The sequence below is a fragment of the Solanum stenotomum genome, chromosome 1 (genome assembly GCF_019186545.1).
Source record: "Solanum stenotomum isolate F172 chromosome 1, ASM1918654v1, whole genome shotgun sequence".
NCBI lineage: Eukaryota > Viridiplantae > Streptophyta > Magnoliopsida > Solanales > Solanaceae > Solanum > Solanum stenotomum.
This window is the reverse complement of record NC_064282.1, coordinates 12,775,001-12,791,657: the sequence shown is the minus strand read 5'-3', so window position 1 is coordinate 12,791,657 and position 16,657 is coordinate 12,775,001. Positions and strand designations below refer to the sequence as shown.

The 16,657-nt window shown below is 35.1% G+C and overlaps 4 protein-coding genes across 5 annotated transcripts; 3 read left to right on the top strand and 1 right to left on the bottom strand.

Moving 5' to 3' along the window:
- The first annotated feature begins 1,650 nt into the window (after window positions 1-1,650).
- Window positions 1,651-6,940, top strand: LOC125862202 (PITH domain-containing protein At3g04780). The gene is made up of 8 exons (XM_049542223.1): window positions 1,651-1,787; window positions 1,895-1,981; window positions 3,679-3,802; window positions 4,815-4,863; window positions 4,972-5,029; window positions 5,164-5,210; window positions 5,294-5,371; window positions 6,743-6,940. The coding sequence occupies exons 1-8, from the start codon at window positions 1,749-1,751 to the stop codon at window positions 6,789-6,791; spliced, it is 531 nt and encodes a 176-aa protein (XP_049398180.1). The 5' UTR covers window positions 1,651-1,748; the 3' UTR covers window positions 6,792-6,940.
- Window positions 6,941-7,813: 873 nt separating this feature from the next.
- On the top strand, window positions 7,814-9,039 carry LOC125862194 (probable ribose-5-phosphate isomerase 3, chloroplastic). Its single transcript, XM_049542210.1, has one exon. The coding sequence runs from the start codon at window positions 7,945-7,947 to the stop codon at window positions 8,827-8,829; it is 885 nt and encodes a 294-aa protein (XP_049398167.1). The 5' UTR covers window positions 7,814-7,944; the 3' UTR covers window positions 8,830-9,039.
- Window positions 9,040-10,546: 1,507 nt separating this feature from the next.
- LOC125853775 (uncharacterized) lies at window positions 10,547-12,692 on the bottom strand. 2 transcript variants are annotated; one of them, XM_049533523.1, is made up of 6 exons: window positions 12,344-12,692; window positions 11,755-11,919; window positions 11,583-11,657; window positions 11,369-11,494; window positions 11,165-11,290; window positions 10,547-10,961 (listed from the first exon to the last, which is right to left on the bottom strand). In XM_049533523.1, exons 1-6 carry the CDS (start codon window positions 12,420-12,422, stop codon window positions 10,885-10,887), a joined length of 648 nt encoding a protein of 215 aa, XP_049389480.1. In that variant the 5' UTR covers window positions 12,423-12,692; the 3' UTR covers window positions 10,547-10,884. The 2 variants fall into 2 exon arrangements, with proteins under 2 accessions (XP_049389480.1, XP_049389479.1); XM_049533522.1 differs by having other exon boundaries at window positions 12,314-12,662.
- Window positions 12,693-14,730: 2,038 nt separating this feature from the next.
- Window positions 14,731-16,570, top strand: LOC125853774 (protein IQ-DOMAIN 19-like). The gene is made up of 3 exons (XM_049533521.1): window positions 14,731-15,218; window positions 15,447-15,683; window positions 15,756-16,570. Exons 1-3 carry the CDS (start codon window positions 14,850-14,852, stop codon window positions 16,380-16,382), a joined length of 1,233 nt encoding a protein of 410 aa, XP_049389478.1. The 5' UTR covers window positions 14,731-14,849; the 3' UTR covers window positions 16,383-16,570.
- The last annotated feature ends 87 nt before the right edge of the window (window positions 16,571-16,657 follow it).

Below are 16,657 nucleotides of genomic sequence, written 5' to 3'. Positions count from 1 at the left end.
ATTTATCGAATTCCCAAAATCTTTTCAGGAACACATACATTAAACATTATAGTTGTAGACGAATTCATGAGTGACGCCATTGTTGAAAGTGAAAAAAAATTACGGGAGTTGATACAGAGCAAATGAAATAGCGTAAGAAGGATTTCTTCATCATTTTTCTGCTTTCAGCAAATCAGATTGTTGATTTTTTTTTCGAGCTTTTGTTGTTCATCTTTTCCTTATGCATATGGGTTCAGTATTTTCATGTAACTAGTTGTTTTTGTTTCTTAAATTAATTTTTATTGTATTCGTTTCAATATTATGATATATTACAATTTTATCAAGAGTTGATGGTGGCTCCGGTAAGTTTTTTGGGTCGAGATCCATGGTTGACGTCATTGTTGAAAGTGAAAATAAAAACTACAAGAGTTGATACATAACAAATGAGAAAGTGTGGAAGGATTTCTTCATTTTTTTTCTTCCTTTTTTTTTTTTGCTTTTAGTAGATCAAATTATTGATATATTTTTTTTATTCTTTGTTGCTTTCAACAAATCTTTTAATGTATCTAGTTGATTTTGATTCTTAAATTAATGTATAAGTTGTTCGTTTCACCTTTACGATACATTACAATTTTATCATGTACAATATATTGTTTTGAAATATTAATTTTGATACATAATCCTAATTTATTGAAACGCAAAATATGTATCATGTTCATAATTATGTATTAAATACACATCTTTTACAAATTTCGTTACCTTTTACTACCAGATACATATACCCAACCTTCTTCAAGTAGAAGACTATGTATCTGTAGACACTATCAAATATTACTATTGATATATAAAAACTAATGTTTTATAACAAAATCCGTTTGTATCATATTCATAGTTATGTATATGACGCATAACGTTGTTATGTATATAACATAGTTATGTATCATAGTTTGTTTTTGTATATGATACATAACTGTATAAAATTGTTGACTTTATTTTTTAATTTGTTACAATTTCGAAGAGATTTGAGAGAAGAAAATTTGAAATTTGAATTGTTTGAATTTGTTATTTGGGAGAGATTGACATCAATTTAATTTGCATGATTTGTGAAATTCACATTTAATTTTATATTTAATTTCCTTTTTAATCTCAACAAACTAGTTGTATAATGTATCAAATGTAATGTATCCAAAAGAATAAAATATATCTTGATGACATCAATTTTAGGGGATTTTTGTAAATTAAAAAAGAGTAGGGATAAGATGTAATTTGCTACTTACACTATGGGATTCCTAAAAATTTTAGGTAATAAATATACTTACTCTTTTAACTCAAATTTAATATTTGGGGTTTAAAATTAGATTTTCAAATCCTTGATTCCATACTCATTTTAATAATATTTTCACACTTCAAACATACATATTTGCAATTAAAAATCGTTAAATTTAACTTCAGACTCTATCACTCTAATATACCCAAAATTCAAATGGTAAATACAATATAAATTTATTAATCTTGAATATTCGAATATGAAGTTAAGTTTGATAATCATCAACTTCAATATTAATCTTGTGAGCATAAATTGATTAAGAGGTGATTAATCTTTTAATTTTTTAAACTTTTTTTTTGTAAATTTCGCAATTTTTTTTTTACATGTGTATTCGTTCGCTTGCCCTATAAAAGCGCAGAAACACTTATTATTTTCTCGAGGATTCTTCCCTTTCTTTAAATATTTCTCTCTCAAGAACTGTAGCGTACAACTTCCGTCAACCATGGCTGCCGAATCTGCTTCTGCAATTCCCAAAGGCCAAGTATGATTTAGTTCTATTAGAGATCCTCAGATTCTCGTATTGTACGCCAATTTTCTGTTTTTTTTTTAAAAATTTTTGAAATTGTTGGAGTTGTTGGTGATGAACAGGTTGATTTGATGGACTTCATAGACTGGTCTGGCGTCGAGTGCCTTAACCAAAGTGGCAGCAACACTATTGTCAATGCCCTCAAACAGGTGAAAAAAAGATTATGTAACTTGTTAAAATTAGGGTTGTTTGTGCAAGGTTTTTTGTTTTGATATTTTAATCGAGGAATTTTACTTTGAATTTGAACTTTGGGTGAAACTAATAAGTAGGTAAATAAAAAAGGAATAGGAGATGTTGATGATGTTCTTGTTCAGTATAGTGGTCCAATGAAGTCCAGACAAATCCGTATTTGTGCGTCACAAACCAAGCGGTTCAGTTAGTTGTTGAAGCCAAAAGCTCTCACTGCTAGTTTGCTCTGAACTTGTTAATTAGTTTCTTCTTAAGCTTAAGTTACCTGGTCCAAGTGCTGTAGCGAGATGCCCATATTTTGGATTTATGGATCTAAGTGACTTCCAGCATACACAGTAACATGACCAAAGGCACAATACATTTAAATTTGGAGCTTATAGGTGGGTGTAGGAAGGATACATTATCAATGTGCATTTAGGAAGGGCTTAGACGTTTGGGTGGGTGGGTTTGTGGGGGTGGGGGTTAGTAGAAATAGTCATGGTAATGGGTGATTAAATTTTTTAAACGGAGGCTAAGTGGGTGGAAGAGAGTATTTGTCCCCGGGGTGGGGACAATTAATTTTCTTTTCCACATGTTTCGCTGACCGAAATGGAAATCTCAAGGGAGATATTCTTAGAAGAAGGAATTGGATTATAGTATCTTGGTGTTGTTAGTACAAAAAATGAGCTGTAAAGAGAACAATGAAGATGTAGATTACTTTCTGTTTCATTAGAGAATGACTACCCATCTTTTGGGTTGTGGGATTTTCTGTATTTGACATCCATTGGGAAAAAGCTGTTGCAAGTTGGATGGTTAGGAATTTCAGTAACACATGAAAGCAACATGGAAAGCTAGCCTGCTAAGTCCTTTATGGACAATTTGGAATGGAAGTACATTTTTTTTAAGTTGGAAGAAAGAATCTTAAGGATGTCTCATGGTAATGAGACGTTCAACATATACCGAAAGTTCATCTTTCTTGCCTCCAATTTATGCCTCACCAATCAATTCTTAAAGGTCTTAATTATCATATCTTATCCCCTAATCTCTTATTTTCTCTCCCTTAGTTTGAGATATCTACAACTTGTATCCAACTCTGACACATCCTGTTCCATTTATACCTGACAATAGATTGGATCCAGTGTACTCATGTATATCACAACCATATGCTTTTGCATCTTTACTCTTCAGTGATGATGTGAGATGACAGTCTAATGGAAGGTCTTGCGGTGGTTAATTCTTATTTATAACTGACATAAAGTCAATTAAGAATTTGGAGCTGTATGTGTTTATTGAGCACAGAGCCAAGCATTAATCTTTTCAATATATGTTGTTAAGGGCCTTCTTTAGGAATCTTGGTCACTTGGTTCCTGCTGAATCAGGAATAGCACTGTGATAGGAAAAAAAAGTGTTTTTAATTAGTAGGATGAGTCAATATAATGTATCCTAAGACCAAGGGAAGATGAAATCTGACTTCTTTGCTCTTAATTGATGACCAACCAACTTCTTTCTGATATTACCATAATGAAACCTGTTACTACCCTTTTTATCCGTGATCATGCAACTTTTGGGGATTCTTTTTTCCAATTGTAAGCTTCAATGTCAGTTCACTTGTTTTATAATCGTCTACTTCTGCTTGCAGTTTCAGTAATTGTGTTGGCTTTATTTGAATTTAAATCAGGGTTACAGAGAAGATGAGGGCTTGAACCTGGTGAGTGATGCAGATGAACAGCTATTGATTTACATACCTTTTAATCAAGTCATCAAACTGCATTCGATTGTTATCAAAGGACCTGAGGAGGAAGGTAGCTAATAGATTTGTGGTGTCTCTTTCTACCCCTAGCATTCTTTTGCTGTGCACACAAGACCCTTAGTTTTATCTCTTGCAATTTCTGCTTTGGTGTTGGCTTCTGAGAATTGTTGACGCACAACTAAGCTTTCTCAAAAAATTGGTGATGCATAACTAGGTGTTCTCAAGTTTCTCCAACGTCTTTGTTCATCGTTGTGATGAAAGAAGTCTCTACATAATCCTTCATTTCATCGTTTTCTTTTTTTTGATTGGTAAAAGTAGTCCTCTTTGGTGGATGTAATAATACTCTCATGAGGCAACATTATGGAAGAGTTACCTTTGTACTCCTGCTGTTTAAGATAAATGAGTTCTTACTCTGGCCTCTCTTTATGTTACGGATAAGTAGATAAATGATGCAAGAGCATATATTGTTTCAACTAGTTAACAGGCACATGACTGTGCATACATCAATAAATTTTTGTTGAAACTTAATCTAAATTCTAAACTATGCATAAAGCATGAGAAAACTAGAGGGGGGAGGGGGGGCATAACAGAGATGACTACTAAGTTGGTACGAATGACTTTTTTGACCATTTTCTGCTGTTGTTAGTGGGGTAATCAGAGGGGCTATTGACGAAGAAAGTTGTGACAGGCTTCACCAGAGGAGCTGCACCAACTGTTTTGCTCTCCTTTAGGCATCAGGCCAAAGCAGTGTATCAAACAGTTGTACAGTTTAGAGAGCTGGGGATTATGTGTTCCATTTTGAGTGTTCTAAGTAAAGCTGCAGTTATAATGCTGTTTTTGAATCTCGTCTTTGTAATCTTTCCTGATATACTTCTTTTGCTTGATGTCTTCAATTTGTTATCACACCTGCTATTTTTTCCCTAAAGAAGCATCCATTGGTGTTCTGTTTTTTCATTTTTTTGTGATAAGGTAATATGTTATTGCCTCCTTGATGAACTTGTCAAGTGCTTCTTCTGTACCCCTATATATGCATGATATAGTAACACAGATTTGTCTCCTTGAAGGTCCTAAAACTGTGAAGCTGTTTTCTAACAAGGAGCACATGGGATTTAGGTAACTTTTGAAGTTTCATTTCTCTTTGACCTTTGCTAGACTGATCATTATGTAGGAGGAATTCTCACATCTACTATGTGTATTTGCTGATTGGGAACCTCTTTGCAGTAATGTTAATGATTACCCTCCAAGTGACACAGTTGTTTTATCTGAAGATAACCTCAAGGTTAGTCAATCCTGATAATACAGGAATTATGCTTCTTGGCTTTGTGTTTAAGTTTAACTAAATGATGTTTGCTTATAGAATTCTTTAGTATCCCTGGATGTTCATCCTTGAAATGTCTCGTTGATCATTTGCAGGGAAAACCAGTTACCTTGAAGTATGTCAAGTTTCAAAATGTTCGCAGGTATGCTAATATCCACGAGCATCAACTTTTACAAGAGTCATTTGTAAGATGGACACTAATCTTTTTTACTGTTATTGAACCAGTGTGACCATTTTTATCGAGGACAATCAACATGATGGGGAAACTACAAATGTTCAAAAAATTGTTTTGTATGGATCAACGTAAGTTTTCTTAATTCTTATGACCTCATTCCTTTTGCATGAAACCTATCTTTTGCTTCTTTTTGTTGTTAGCAATTTCTTTAATGTGTACTTCAGTTCCTTTTGTTTAGTGTTTCATGTTTACGTCTGGAACTGTTTAAACATTAAACATAACGGAAAAGAGAACAGTTAAAACTTTATACTTAGAAAAGCATGAGACCGTGCAATGTTCAAATGGCCTGACTGCTCACTCAACATGCTTGGATGCTGAAACTTCGTTGTGTTTTCCCTCATTAAGATAATCACTTGTGCTATCAAGAGCTAACACCTTGTAAACATGCTATCCTTAAGTTAATGTTACCAAAAGATGGAATTACTGAAGTTAGGGGACTACATGCCCCTCAGCAGACAATGAGTGCTACAAAAAACTGTTAAACAAAGTTTCTTCATTACTTCTTTATCACGGCTGAACAAAATTGTTTGGTGAAATTTTAGAAAGATCAAAGAAAAGGAATTCCTTCATAAGTGGAAGTGCATGTACAACAACATACCCAGTGAAATCCCACAAGTGGGATCCTGTGGAAGTTCATGTACATGTAAATGAAATTGTTTCCTTTACAAGTTTATGTATTAGCTTAAAGGACACATTTGGAGAAGCTGAATTTTAATAGCCACTTAAATATACTTGCCAAGATTAATCCTACCTCTATCTTGGAGAAGTTTAAGCTTTCTGTTGTCAGAGTTCGTTTATTATACCTTGACATTGCAGAGGAAAGGACTTGTAGATCCTATGTTTTCAGTAGTTGTAGCTCCTAAACAACACGTGATATTCACACTCATGTGGGTAATTGGAAGATTTTGTGTTTCTGTGTTCTAGATGCTCTTTCATAGTAGTTCATCCTTTCAGTTAACTAAATTAATATACATCAATAAACTTTGGCCCCTTCTAGATTTCTAAAACTAACTTGTCTTTTCTTATCATTCTAAAAATGTGTGCAATTCTATAATCTTCCCCAAAAAAAGATTGTCTTTTACCTTTCACTTGACACTGGATGTCAGATGCCCCATTTTTATTTCTTCTTTGCTGTTTCCTCTATCCTCAAATCCTATTGCAAGCAAAATCATTCCTTTGCACACATAGCATTATGAAGAGAGAGAAATTACTTATAGAGGCTAAAGTAGTGATTCCTGGATCACTATGAAGAAATTACCTCGTCCAAAGTCTTGCTTAATTGTTGCCAATTATTTTAGGTAGGTTCTGTGCTCAACTGACCCAGAGAATTTGGTTTCCTAGATATGGGGCATGGGCGCCTGGCTCTTTGCTAAGCTTGAGTGTCGCTAATTGGCTATTATGAGTTTGAACATGTTTGATGATATTTCTTTCTCTTGCAGGGTGGAAACAACAGATATGAAAGGCTTGAAGAAGATTGAGGACCATTGATCCTGCAAAAGATCATTATAATCGTTCATCATTTTAAGAATTTTGTTTTCTTTTTAACTTCTGTAGTTTACGACAGTAAGTAATTGGAAACTTGATACACTGGATATACCAAATATCAGCGTGAGCTGTCGCTGCATTGTTCGATGCAATATGTTGAAGCCATGATTCACTACCTAATTAGTGTAAAGAGGTATACTTTCTAGGTTGTGGAGTGATGGTTGCTACACTTTGTTTATCTCTTGTCCTCTTTAGCTGCTCAATGATCTGTCTGGTTTTAACAAGAAGAAAATTCTAACCATGCTGGAAGCATTTCCCATAAATACCTTTGTGTACATCTCGAGTGGTAAGTTTGAATTGATGCCTTCAAGGATGCTTTTCTTATTAAATTAGGCAAGATGATGGATCTTTGACTATTAATCAAAATTAAACTTAGATGCTTGAAAATACAGAAAATTAATTACTTCTTACTCTCTGAAATATATGGTAGTAGTACTTCATTTGCATTTCATAGTTGAGATCATTTGTACTTCATTCACTTTTCATTGTTTTGCACAACTTTTGCATCTGGCCTGAAGAGTAGCTTTCTCCGAGTTAAATTTGGCTTTTGAAATTGATGCTTAAGCAAAATTTAGGATAGTCAATCAATTTGAGGTCACGTGAACACTTGCTTTCGGTTGTTTTAAAATATAAATTTTGCGAAAACAGAAACAACTAAGTTTTATGGACACTGAAGTATTATTTTCCCTACCATCGAGTATTATGGGATCATAGACTATGGCTTGATACATGCAACAAATCTTCAAAATCTCTACAATTTTGGACATAGAAATCTAATTTTTGGTACTAGAAAATTAATGTTCATTCGCATCTTTAGACCTTTCCTTGAATATATTGATTCTCCAAAACCAATAATAATAATTTGCTATTTAGAAAAGAAAAAAAAAGTGCTATCAATATTTAGGATATCCTTTCAATTTCCATCCTCATCGTCACCAACCATTCACCACCCACTCCCACAATGTCCTTATTTTAATTTTTTAACCCAAGAAATAAAAATAGAATCAAAAGACCAACCTCCCAACTCACCAAACAAAACCAAGAAAGGATCATATAGTTGAGGTGAGACCAAAAAATTCTTACTCCATCATCACCCATGGCTTCCTTATCCCTAATCTCACCTCACTCTCCTTCTTCTTCTTCTTCTTCTTCTACTCTCCGCCACAGTTCTATCATCGGCACCCGCCTTCCTTCCATCTTCTTGCGCAACCCCACTATCCGCATTCGCTCCACAACCCCTTCAATTAAAGCCTTCTCTGCACCTGTTCCATCACCTTTAACCCAAGATGAACTCAAGAAACTCGCAGCCGATAAGGCCGTTGAGTATGTCAAAAGTGGAATGGTCCTTGGTCTAGGCACTGGGTCAACAGCAGCTTTCGTTGTCGCTAAATTGGGTGAGCTTCTTTCATCTGGGCAACTCACGAACATTGTAGGAGTTCCCACTTCAAAGCGTACTGAAGAACAAGCTTTGTCGCTCAACATCCCGTTATCTACCCTTGACGACCACCCACATATTGATCTAGCTATTGATGGTGCTGATGAGGTCGACCCGAATCTCGACCTAGTCAAGGGTCGAGGAGGAGCTCTTTTAAGGGAGAAGATGGTGGAGGCGGCGTCCGATAAGTTTGTTGTTGTGGTGGATGATTCGAAGCTTGTTTCGGGTCTTGGTGGATCCGGGTTGGCTATGCCAGTTGAGGTGGTGCAGTTTTGTTGGAAGTACAATTTGGTTAGGTTACAGGAATTGTTTAAGGAAGAGGGTGTTGATGCAAAGTTGAGATTGGATGGTAATGGGAAGCCATATGTGACCGATAACTCTAATTATATTGTGGATTTGTATTTCAAGACTCCTATTAGGGATTCTGCTGCTGCTGGGAAGGAGATTGCGTCTTTCGAAGGGGTGGTGGAGCATGGATTGTTCTTGGATATGACCACTGCTGTTATCATTGCTGGGAAGGAAGGAGTCAGTGTCAAGAGCAAGTGAAATATTCATCAATTTTAGCTCCCAACTGGTGAGGTCTGAACAACTTTAACTTCTGTTTTGAGTGGAAATTTTAGACTTCATTTTCGTTTTGAGGAAATAGGAGTTGATTGTTGTAACATTAATAAGTTTTGGCATTTTTTTTGGAGATGTTTAGCAATAATACTCCCATCTGAATGTAATTTGTATATTAGAATGGAAAAGAAATGTTTTTTTTGTTGATTTCTCTTTGTTGCTTCTATCTTGACTAGTTTACATCTTTGTGCTGAGCATATGGCAATTTGATCACTTGGAAAATTCAATTTTCTTTTAGAATTTGATGTTATAGAGTAAATGTAGTGGCATCAGCAACAATGTGATACGATGAAAGTTCCCATTTTTATCCTTTTTGTATCTTCGTTTAGAGAACTCTTTGAAATACTGAATGCGTACCAGAGCTGGACTCAGCGGTTGTTTGAAAGCTTGAAACTGCATTACTACAGATGTGATGTCTAGTGCTTTAAATTTTCCCGTGGAGAGTTTGGAGGTGAAACCAATGTGTTTTACATGTCATATATTCTAAATCTACATTTTTTTGTTTCAATGAACTGTAAGATAGGTACCTGTTTGCATATGCTTGGGAGAGTAACTTTATATCCAAAGAAAGCTTTAAGTATGCTAATAGGCTCAGCTGTTGTAGTCTGTAGTTGGGCAAGGTACCCATCTACAGCCCACTGCTTTACATGTTTAGCAATAGAGCAGTTGTAATGTACACTCCTCTTTGTGATTTAATGGGTTACTCGGTTTGGGGTTTATCTTTGTTGATCTTATGCTCTTTAGGTGCTCCAATGTACAAGTTAAATGAGTAAATTGCTGTAGTTTGGATTTTGTGTCTTCCCTGACTATATTCAGGAGTAACATCCTACAGAAAGCCATTGTGCTCTCCGGTGTTTCATGTCCTTCCCTCCTTCCAACACCAAACCTATCTTTCTTGGTGCTTACTTCATAGAGGTGGAGGAGGGAAGACATTGTAACGGGATAATCTGATAAGTCATTAGCTAGTACAATCAATTATATAAGAAACTTGGATAGAGTTAAATACTATTCTTGAGCTGAGGGTCTATTGGAAACAGCCTTTCTACCCCCACAAAGGTAGGTGAAGGATGTTCGTGTTGTTTTGTTGTTGTATAGAGTAAAATATTAGTTTAACTTGGATAGAGGAATGGATTTAAATTTAAATTGATTTAACTTTTGAGGCAGAAAAAAGGAAGTTTGTTGTCAATTAAGGTTAGGAGTGGATGCTCAAATTATTTCACTGAAATAATTGGTGGTTTTCGTTAAAGAGCATAACAACAAACTTGCTTCCTTTCTTTTATTTCTCACAGGGGGGTGGGGAGCTCTCTGTGTGCGCAAGCATGTTTCTGAAATTAGTTAGGAATGTTATCTACTTCTTCTGAGGTGCAATTGCATTAGAATAATGTAAATGGGATCCATCATGCCTAACTCATATGAAGCTAGTCATCTACTCAAGATATGTAGTTTCTATATGAACAAGAACAACAAAATACCCAGTAAAGTCTTGTGGTCTAGGAAGAGTAGAGTGTACACATACCTTACCCTCGAGTCTTGGCTCAAGGAAAGCAAAAAACACAACACTTATGGAGACATAAGCAGTAACAACAGCAGGGTAGTAAGAAACCCAAGGTATAGAAGACAACACGAAGTAAAAGAAAACTAAGATTGAGGAATCCGGAAATAGTAAAATAATAATATAACGAAAATAATACTAATGCTACTAGCAGGAGAGACAAAACATGAAACTGATATACTTCTAGCCTTCTCTCTGAATCCTCGACCTCCACACCCTCATAAGCTGAAGGCTATATGAAGAAAAGTAAAATACTACAACTGAAACAATATTCAAAATATACTCTGTACAGAAATGACAACACTATCACATGTTTATTAAATATATATAGTACATATGAATCTGGCAAATGAATGAAGTACAATGCGCTGGTATAGATGGAAGCACCAAGCTGATATCTCTCATGCGAAGTAAAACACCATCACCTCTTCCTAGTTGAGTAAACCCATAGCTGCTGAGGCCAGAAAGATAGCCATCCAGTGGGAATTCTTGAGTATAAATGATGTAGCTGCCAGTATGGAAGAATTAGAATGGTGAGACGATCTTATACTCTGGTTAGCGCAAGTGTAATATGATTTTTTTTTCCTGGACTTGACCTTTAGAATTACATAACCATGAACTGTTTTTGTTTCCTATGGAACATATACAAGGGTGGTTATATCCTCATGTCCTGTAAATTGAATCCAAATTATTGACGGTGGTAGCTCTTACCTCCATTTTTGTCATTACCTCCACTATTGGTATTAAAAATTGAAGATGGTGTCGATGAAGATGGAGATGATGCAGTGGAATTTGAAAGGCGAATTCCCAGCTTTTGGCAATCAGATCCAATGGCACCTAAAAAGTCAAATATTGAATTAGCTAGTGATGTTAATTATGTGAAGTTTCAACATCTAAATTGTTGTTTCTACTTACAATCATTGAAGCAAGGGAAAGCAGGAATATCGAGAAGATTGGAATAACCAGAGTTGCACTGGCATGTTTGTCCATGTGTTATATTCTTCTTGCATGTCCCTTCCCCACAGTAAATCCAATAGCAAGCTTAAACCAAAAAAAAGGTCATGGGGTTTAATAAGAAATTAGATAGAACATACACGAAAATTGTACGAAGAGAAGATTTAGTAATTACGATCAAAGAAAGACATGTTGTGTGGAATTGGTGGAGCTGGTGGAGGTGCTGGTAAGCAAGAATAGTCAAGAGAACCTGCAATAACACATAATCACCAACTCTTGGTCAAAAATTGAAATCAAGTTTTCTTCTATATACCAAACTTTTCAGATATGAGTTTCACTATACTGACACTTGGGAACAATGCAAGGGAGAAATTCAAGATCATCTTCATCATCATCATCATGATGGCGAGTACGCTTCCAACCTCGTTCACATTTACAGATGAAGTTGAATGGCTTTCCAGGTGCTTTCTCACATCTTCCTTTCCCACACTCCACATCATTGCATATATTGTCTATACAGATTCATATAACAGCCAATTCAAAAAGTTCACTAGTAACTATAAAAAATACATAGTTAAAACATTAACAAAAGTTTTCTTCTATATATATGGAGTTATGCACTTGTTTCTGCACAGAGAGACAGATTCAAGATTTGAACTTTATGAGACTCGAGTTTGATTCTACCAGTCAATTTAATTTACTTGTCCAGATGATCAGAATCCAACATCTATGCTAGGTCTTCCCTAGTCTCTGTATATCTACTCTCTCTTTTTTTTAGATGCTTAAGAATAGTAGGAGCATATGTATAAATTTAGAACTGCTCTAAAATTCATAACAAAATGGCTAGTAGAAATATATATATATATATATATATGATTGAATAGATAGTTAAGGAAAGAGATGTACCAAAGTAAGGGGCAAGAACAGGAGGAATACTATCCTCTTTTGCAGCTAACATTGGTAATAAAACCAAAAGAAGAAGTAGGTAATGAGCTCTAAACTTGAACAAATCCATCTTCTCTATGCCAAAATTAATATTGTTGTTGGTGTGTTTTATAGGGAAAGGAAGAGAATATGAATATGCACTTTGTGTCCAATGAGAGGTAAATTTATAGAGGGAGTTTGTGTTGAATATTTCTTAGTAGAAGCTTCTACTTGTATCAAATTTTCAAAGATTAGTATGTGGCAAGTCTTCTTAGGGTTTTCCCAAGTCTAATTAACTTCATAATATATAATTATTTGAAATTTCCATTCCTTGGTGGATTAGTTAATCTATGTTCTATTACAATAAACTAAAGGCATTTTTCTTTTTGGGGCAAAGTTTTCTCTTTTGGCTTGTAGAACCTATAATGTAAACATAGAACCTAACAGTAGTAATTTAGAAAATTTTAAGGGTTATTTGTGGAGAAAAGTCAGCATTGAGCAACATAGAAGTTAGAACCTGATAGTAGAATTCTAGAATTTGCTTAAATGGAACTTCTTCAAAGGAAAGACGAATTTAGGATTTTCATACGATGAATTTAATTTTTAAATTTCTTTTAAAATGATCATCATACTTGTATAGTAGTATTCTAGAATTTGTTTAAATTGAACTTCTTCAAAGGATAGACGAATATAAGATATTCAGACTAATTCAAATTTGCACGGAATAAACGTACTTCACCTTTAAGTTGTTTTCTTTTCTTTTCTTTTCTGGGGTGGGGGGGTGTTAAAAATTTCATAATTATGAGCCAAGTACAAGATTAAGTAGAAGGTTATCAATAGTCTCCCTAGCCAAGTACAATAAGTATTTGGGTTTCATTTGTCAAAGCACTAAGTGGTTAGGTTTTTAATTGTCCCCAAAAACGGTTGAATCACAACTGAAATATCCAATAAAATTGGTATAGTTATAGTTCTAATATATTTTATTGTAGTACTAGAAAATTGGGTTTATCTTTCAAAATTATCATTTTTAATAAAGAATTTTAATGACTTCTAAAGTTGTCCAAATTTTCTTAAATACTTAATTAAAATATATTATCACCTTGGCTAAGCAGGTTTAGTTGAATCAGCTTATCAAAAAGTTTATACTATGCATATTTGTAAATTATAGTTAAAATTGGGGGAATTTTTTTATTATTCTTTCAAAAGAAGTGTTCTTCTTTGTTGCTTTGTAAAGTAAAAACATATTTTCAGCAACTATCTAAACTTTCACCTTGCCAGTGAGGATATAATTTTTCGCCTTACAACTCCCTCTCCCATCTCCCCTTTACCTACCCCCAATTAATCACACATAGATAGAAGAAGTTCCGTGAGTATGTAAAACTTTTTGAAAACAAAAATTGGAGTAAATGTAAATCAAAGAAGTCAAATGGACACGACAATAACGTCTTCAATCAAACAATAATAACAAACCAAAAGATATAAGTAACAAATAAACATACACATCAAAGGTTTAGGTACAAAAAAAATAATTCAAAGATTAAAGTCATAGTTCTGTTTTACATTGAGGGTAAAGCAGTTGAAAGTTTAATGAATGGATCTTCTAGTGTTTAATGTGGCTAATTGTGGTTAACTCAACCATAATTGGGTATTCATATTTATTTTATGTAATGACACGTATTAAACTACTCAACAGAAGAAAAGAAGAATATTTAAGTTATATACGTTGACAAGGTTGAGTCAGCTTTCCAATTAGCAATACTTGGTGTGATGGTGAAAATTCCCTCAAAGACAAATCTAGGTGCCTGCCTTAGATATTTTACATTTTATCTGCAAATTCAAGCCAAATTAAATTTTTCGAATCACTTTATAAGTCTAGGACACATTAATTTGAGAAAACTGAAGTATCATTCTTTTATGAGCCAAGTGTGATGCTTTTGATAAGAGACAAAGGGAAAATTACAGCCTAATACCTTTTGAGTGATCCAATTTACAAAATATGTACTTCTACTAAACATATCTATACATAACCAGTGTATATGGTGTGTATTCTTCAATCATTTTTGTACATAGTTTATAAATTAGTTGGCCAAACTGAATATATTGGTCAGTGAAAGGTTCCTTCTTTAGAAAAGACTATAATTGAGGTTTGCATGCAGCTCTGACTAAAAACAAAGTAAGTGTTTTAATTCAGAAACCTCCAATATATATAATGTCCAAGTCTCACTATAGTTGCAAATGGCAAGACAAGAGGACACATTTGCAGGCCTTTGCCAAACCAAATACTGTGAAAATGACTAATATAAACAGTTGCACCACCAAAACCATTTGAATATTCACTTTTAAAACACACACACGAAAAAAGTCAATGAAATAACAAAGCCAAGAAACAATGCAGGCCTTAACCTCATTATATCAGTGTACTCAACTACATTGATATGACTCAAAGTCTCTAACATTCACCCAATTCAAGGAAAGTTCAACACTATTGAGTGAAAGAGATTGAAAGGTAATACAAGAAATGGGGAAGGCAAGCAAATGGATCAGAAACTTCCTAATGGTGATGGGGAAAAAGGAGGAAAGGGAAAAGAAAGAATACAAATCAATAGAAAGTATGGGCACCCCAACAACTCCAAAGGCGAAAAGGAGATGGAGTTTCAAGAAATCATCAAGTATGGAGAGAAAAAGCCATAAGAATAACAGGTCTTTCGACTTAACTTTTGATCACCAACTAAACACACAAGGTTCAATGCTGCAGTTTGACATGCTAGAGAAACACCACAAAGCAAGCCTAACAGCAAAAGGAGCTATAGAACCAAAGGCATACCTTACCAGACGTGTTAAGGATGCAGCTGCCACCAAAATCCAAGCTGTTTTCCGTGCTTATTTGGTAACCATTCAAACCATGAGTGTGTTCTTGTTTATTTTTAAACTAGGTAAAGCATGTTTGGTTTCATTTGATCCTCAGAACTTGCACTAAGTTACCTATTATGGAGAGGACCTTGTTCTCACCATAAGGTCAATGAACATGCACCGCTAAACTATGTAGGGCTAAATAAATAAGGTTTAATGCTAAAAGGTGAAAAATGGTTTGAAAGCATGACTGATGTTTATGCAGGCAAGGAAAGCATTGCGCGCCCTAAGAAGCCTAGTTAGATTACAGGCACTGGTAAGGGGTCACCTAGTGAGGAAACAGACAGCAGCAATGGTGAGACGCATGCACTCTCTTATGGTCATTCAACTAAGGGCTCGTGTTCAAAGAGTTCAGATGACCGAAGAAGCAAATACCCCAAACTCAAGAAAGAGTCAGAAAGTATCACCTGGGAACAATCAACTTACCAGAGCCTGCAGCATTGTAAGTCTCCTCTTCTCATGCAGAATTTTGAGTGTACCAACATAATGGAAATGACAAAATTTTAAACGGCAGGAAAAGATGGATGTTAGCATTCAAGAACAAGGGAGAGTTCAAAAGAATAATAGCACGAAAAACAGATCTTCTGGAATGGAAAATGGATTGAGCACCTCTGAGTCTCGTTGCCTTTCACTATCAAGGAGAAGTCATCAAGTACTTCAGACATGTCCAAGTCCCTCTACACTGAGTGATATGAGCACAATAAGTTATGACAGGCATTTAGAGGATTTTTCCTTCAAGACGCCAGAAAAAGGTTTTGAACATTGCTCTAATGTGTCAACAACCACATCTTCCAAAACCCCATTTTCCATTCCACACTCAGAAAAACCGAACTCCATTTTTTCTAGTGCTACTTTAGCACTAACATACATGTCCAATACAGAATCCTCAAGAGCAAAAGCTAGGTCACATAGTGAACCCAGACAACGACCCAATTGGAGCATTATAAGAAAAAGCAAGCGCACACCATCAATGGATGGGATAACAGGCATACCTGACTCTAGAAGGGAAGAAACACCTACTCACAGCAGGAGACACAATGTCCCAGAAAGCCATGAAGCCTGGTTACTTAAGCTCTACAAACAAGCAAAGTCTATCAAGCATGTCAAGGTTGATTCCGCCAGCATAGTGTCTGCCGTTTGACCTCTGGAAGATCTCTCACTGTCTATAACGTAAGAGTGACTAGCACACGAGATTTATAGCTATGTATTGATCTCTCTCAGCCAAATACATCAGCCTCCTCTGAGCACGTACTGGTTCCATCTTGCCCAGTGAAACTCCATTTTCCTTAAAATATCTCTGTTATTAGAGGATCCAAGTGCATAAGGAGAACTGCAACCTTATACCAAAAATTGGGGCAACACCCAATTTCTAATGAAAACTGATGTTTAAATTCTTTAGCTTGGTGTCTCAAGTCG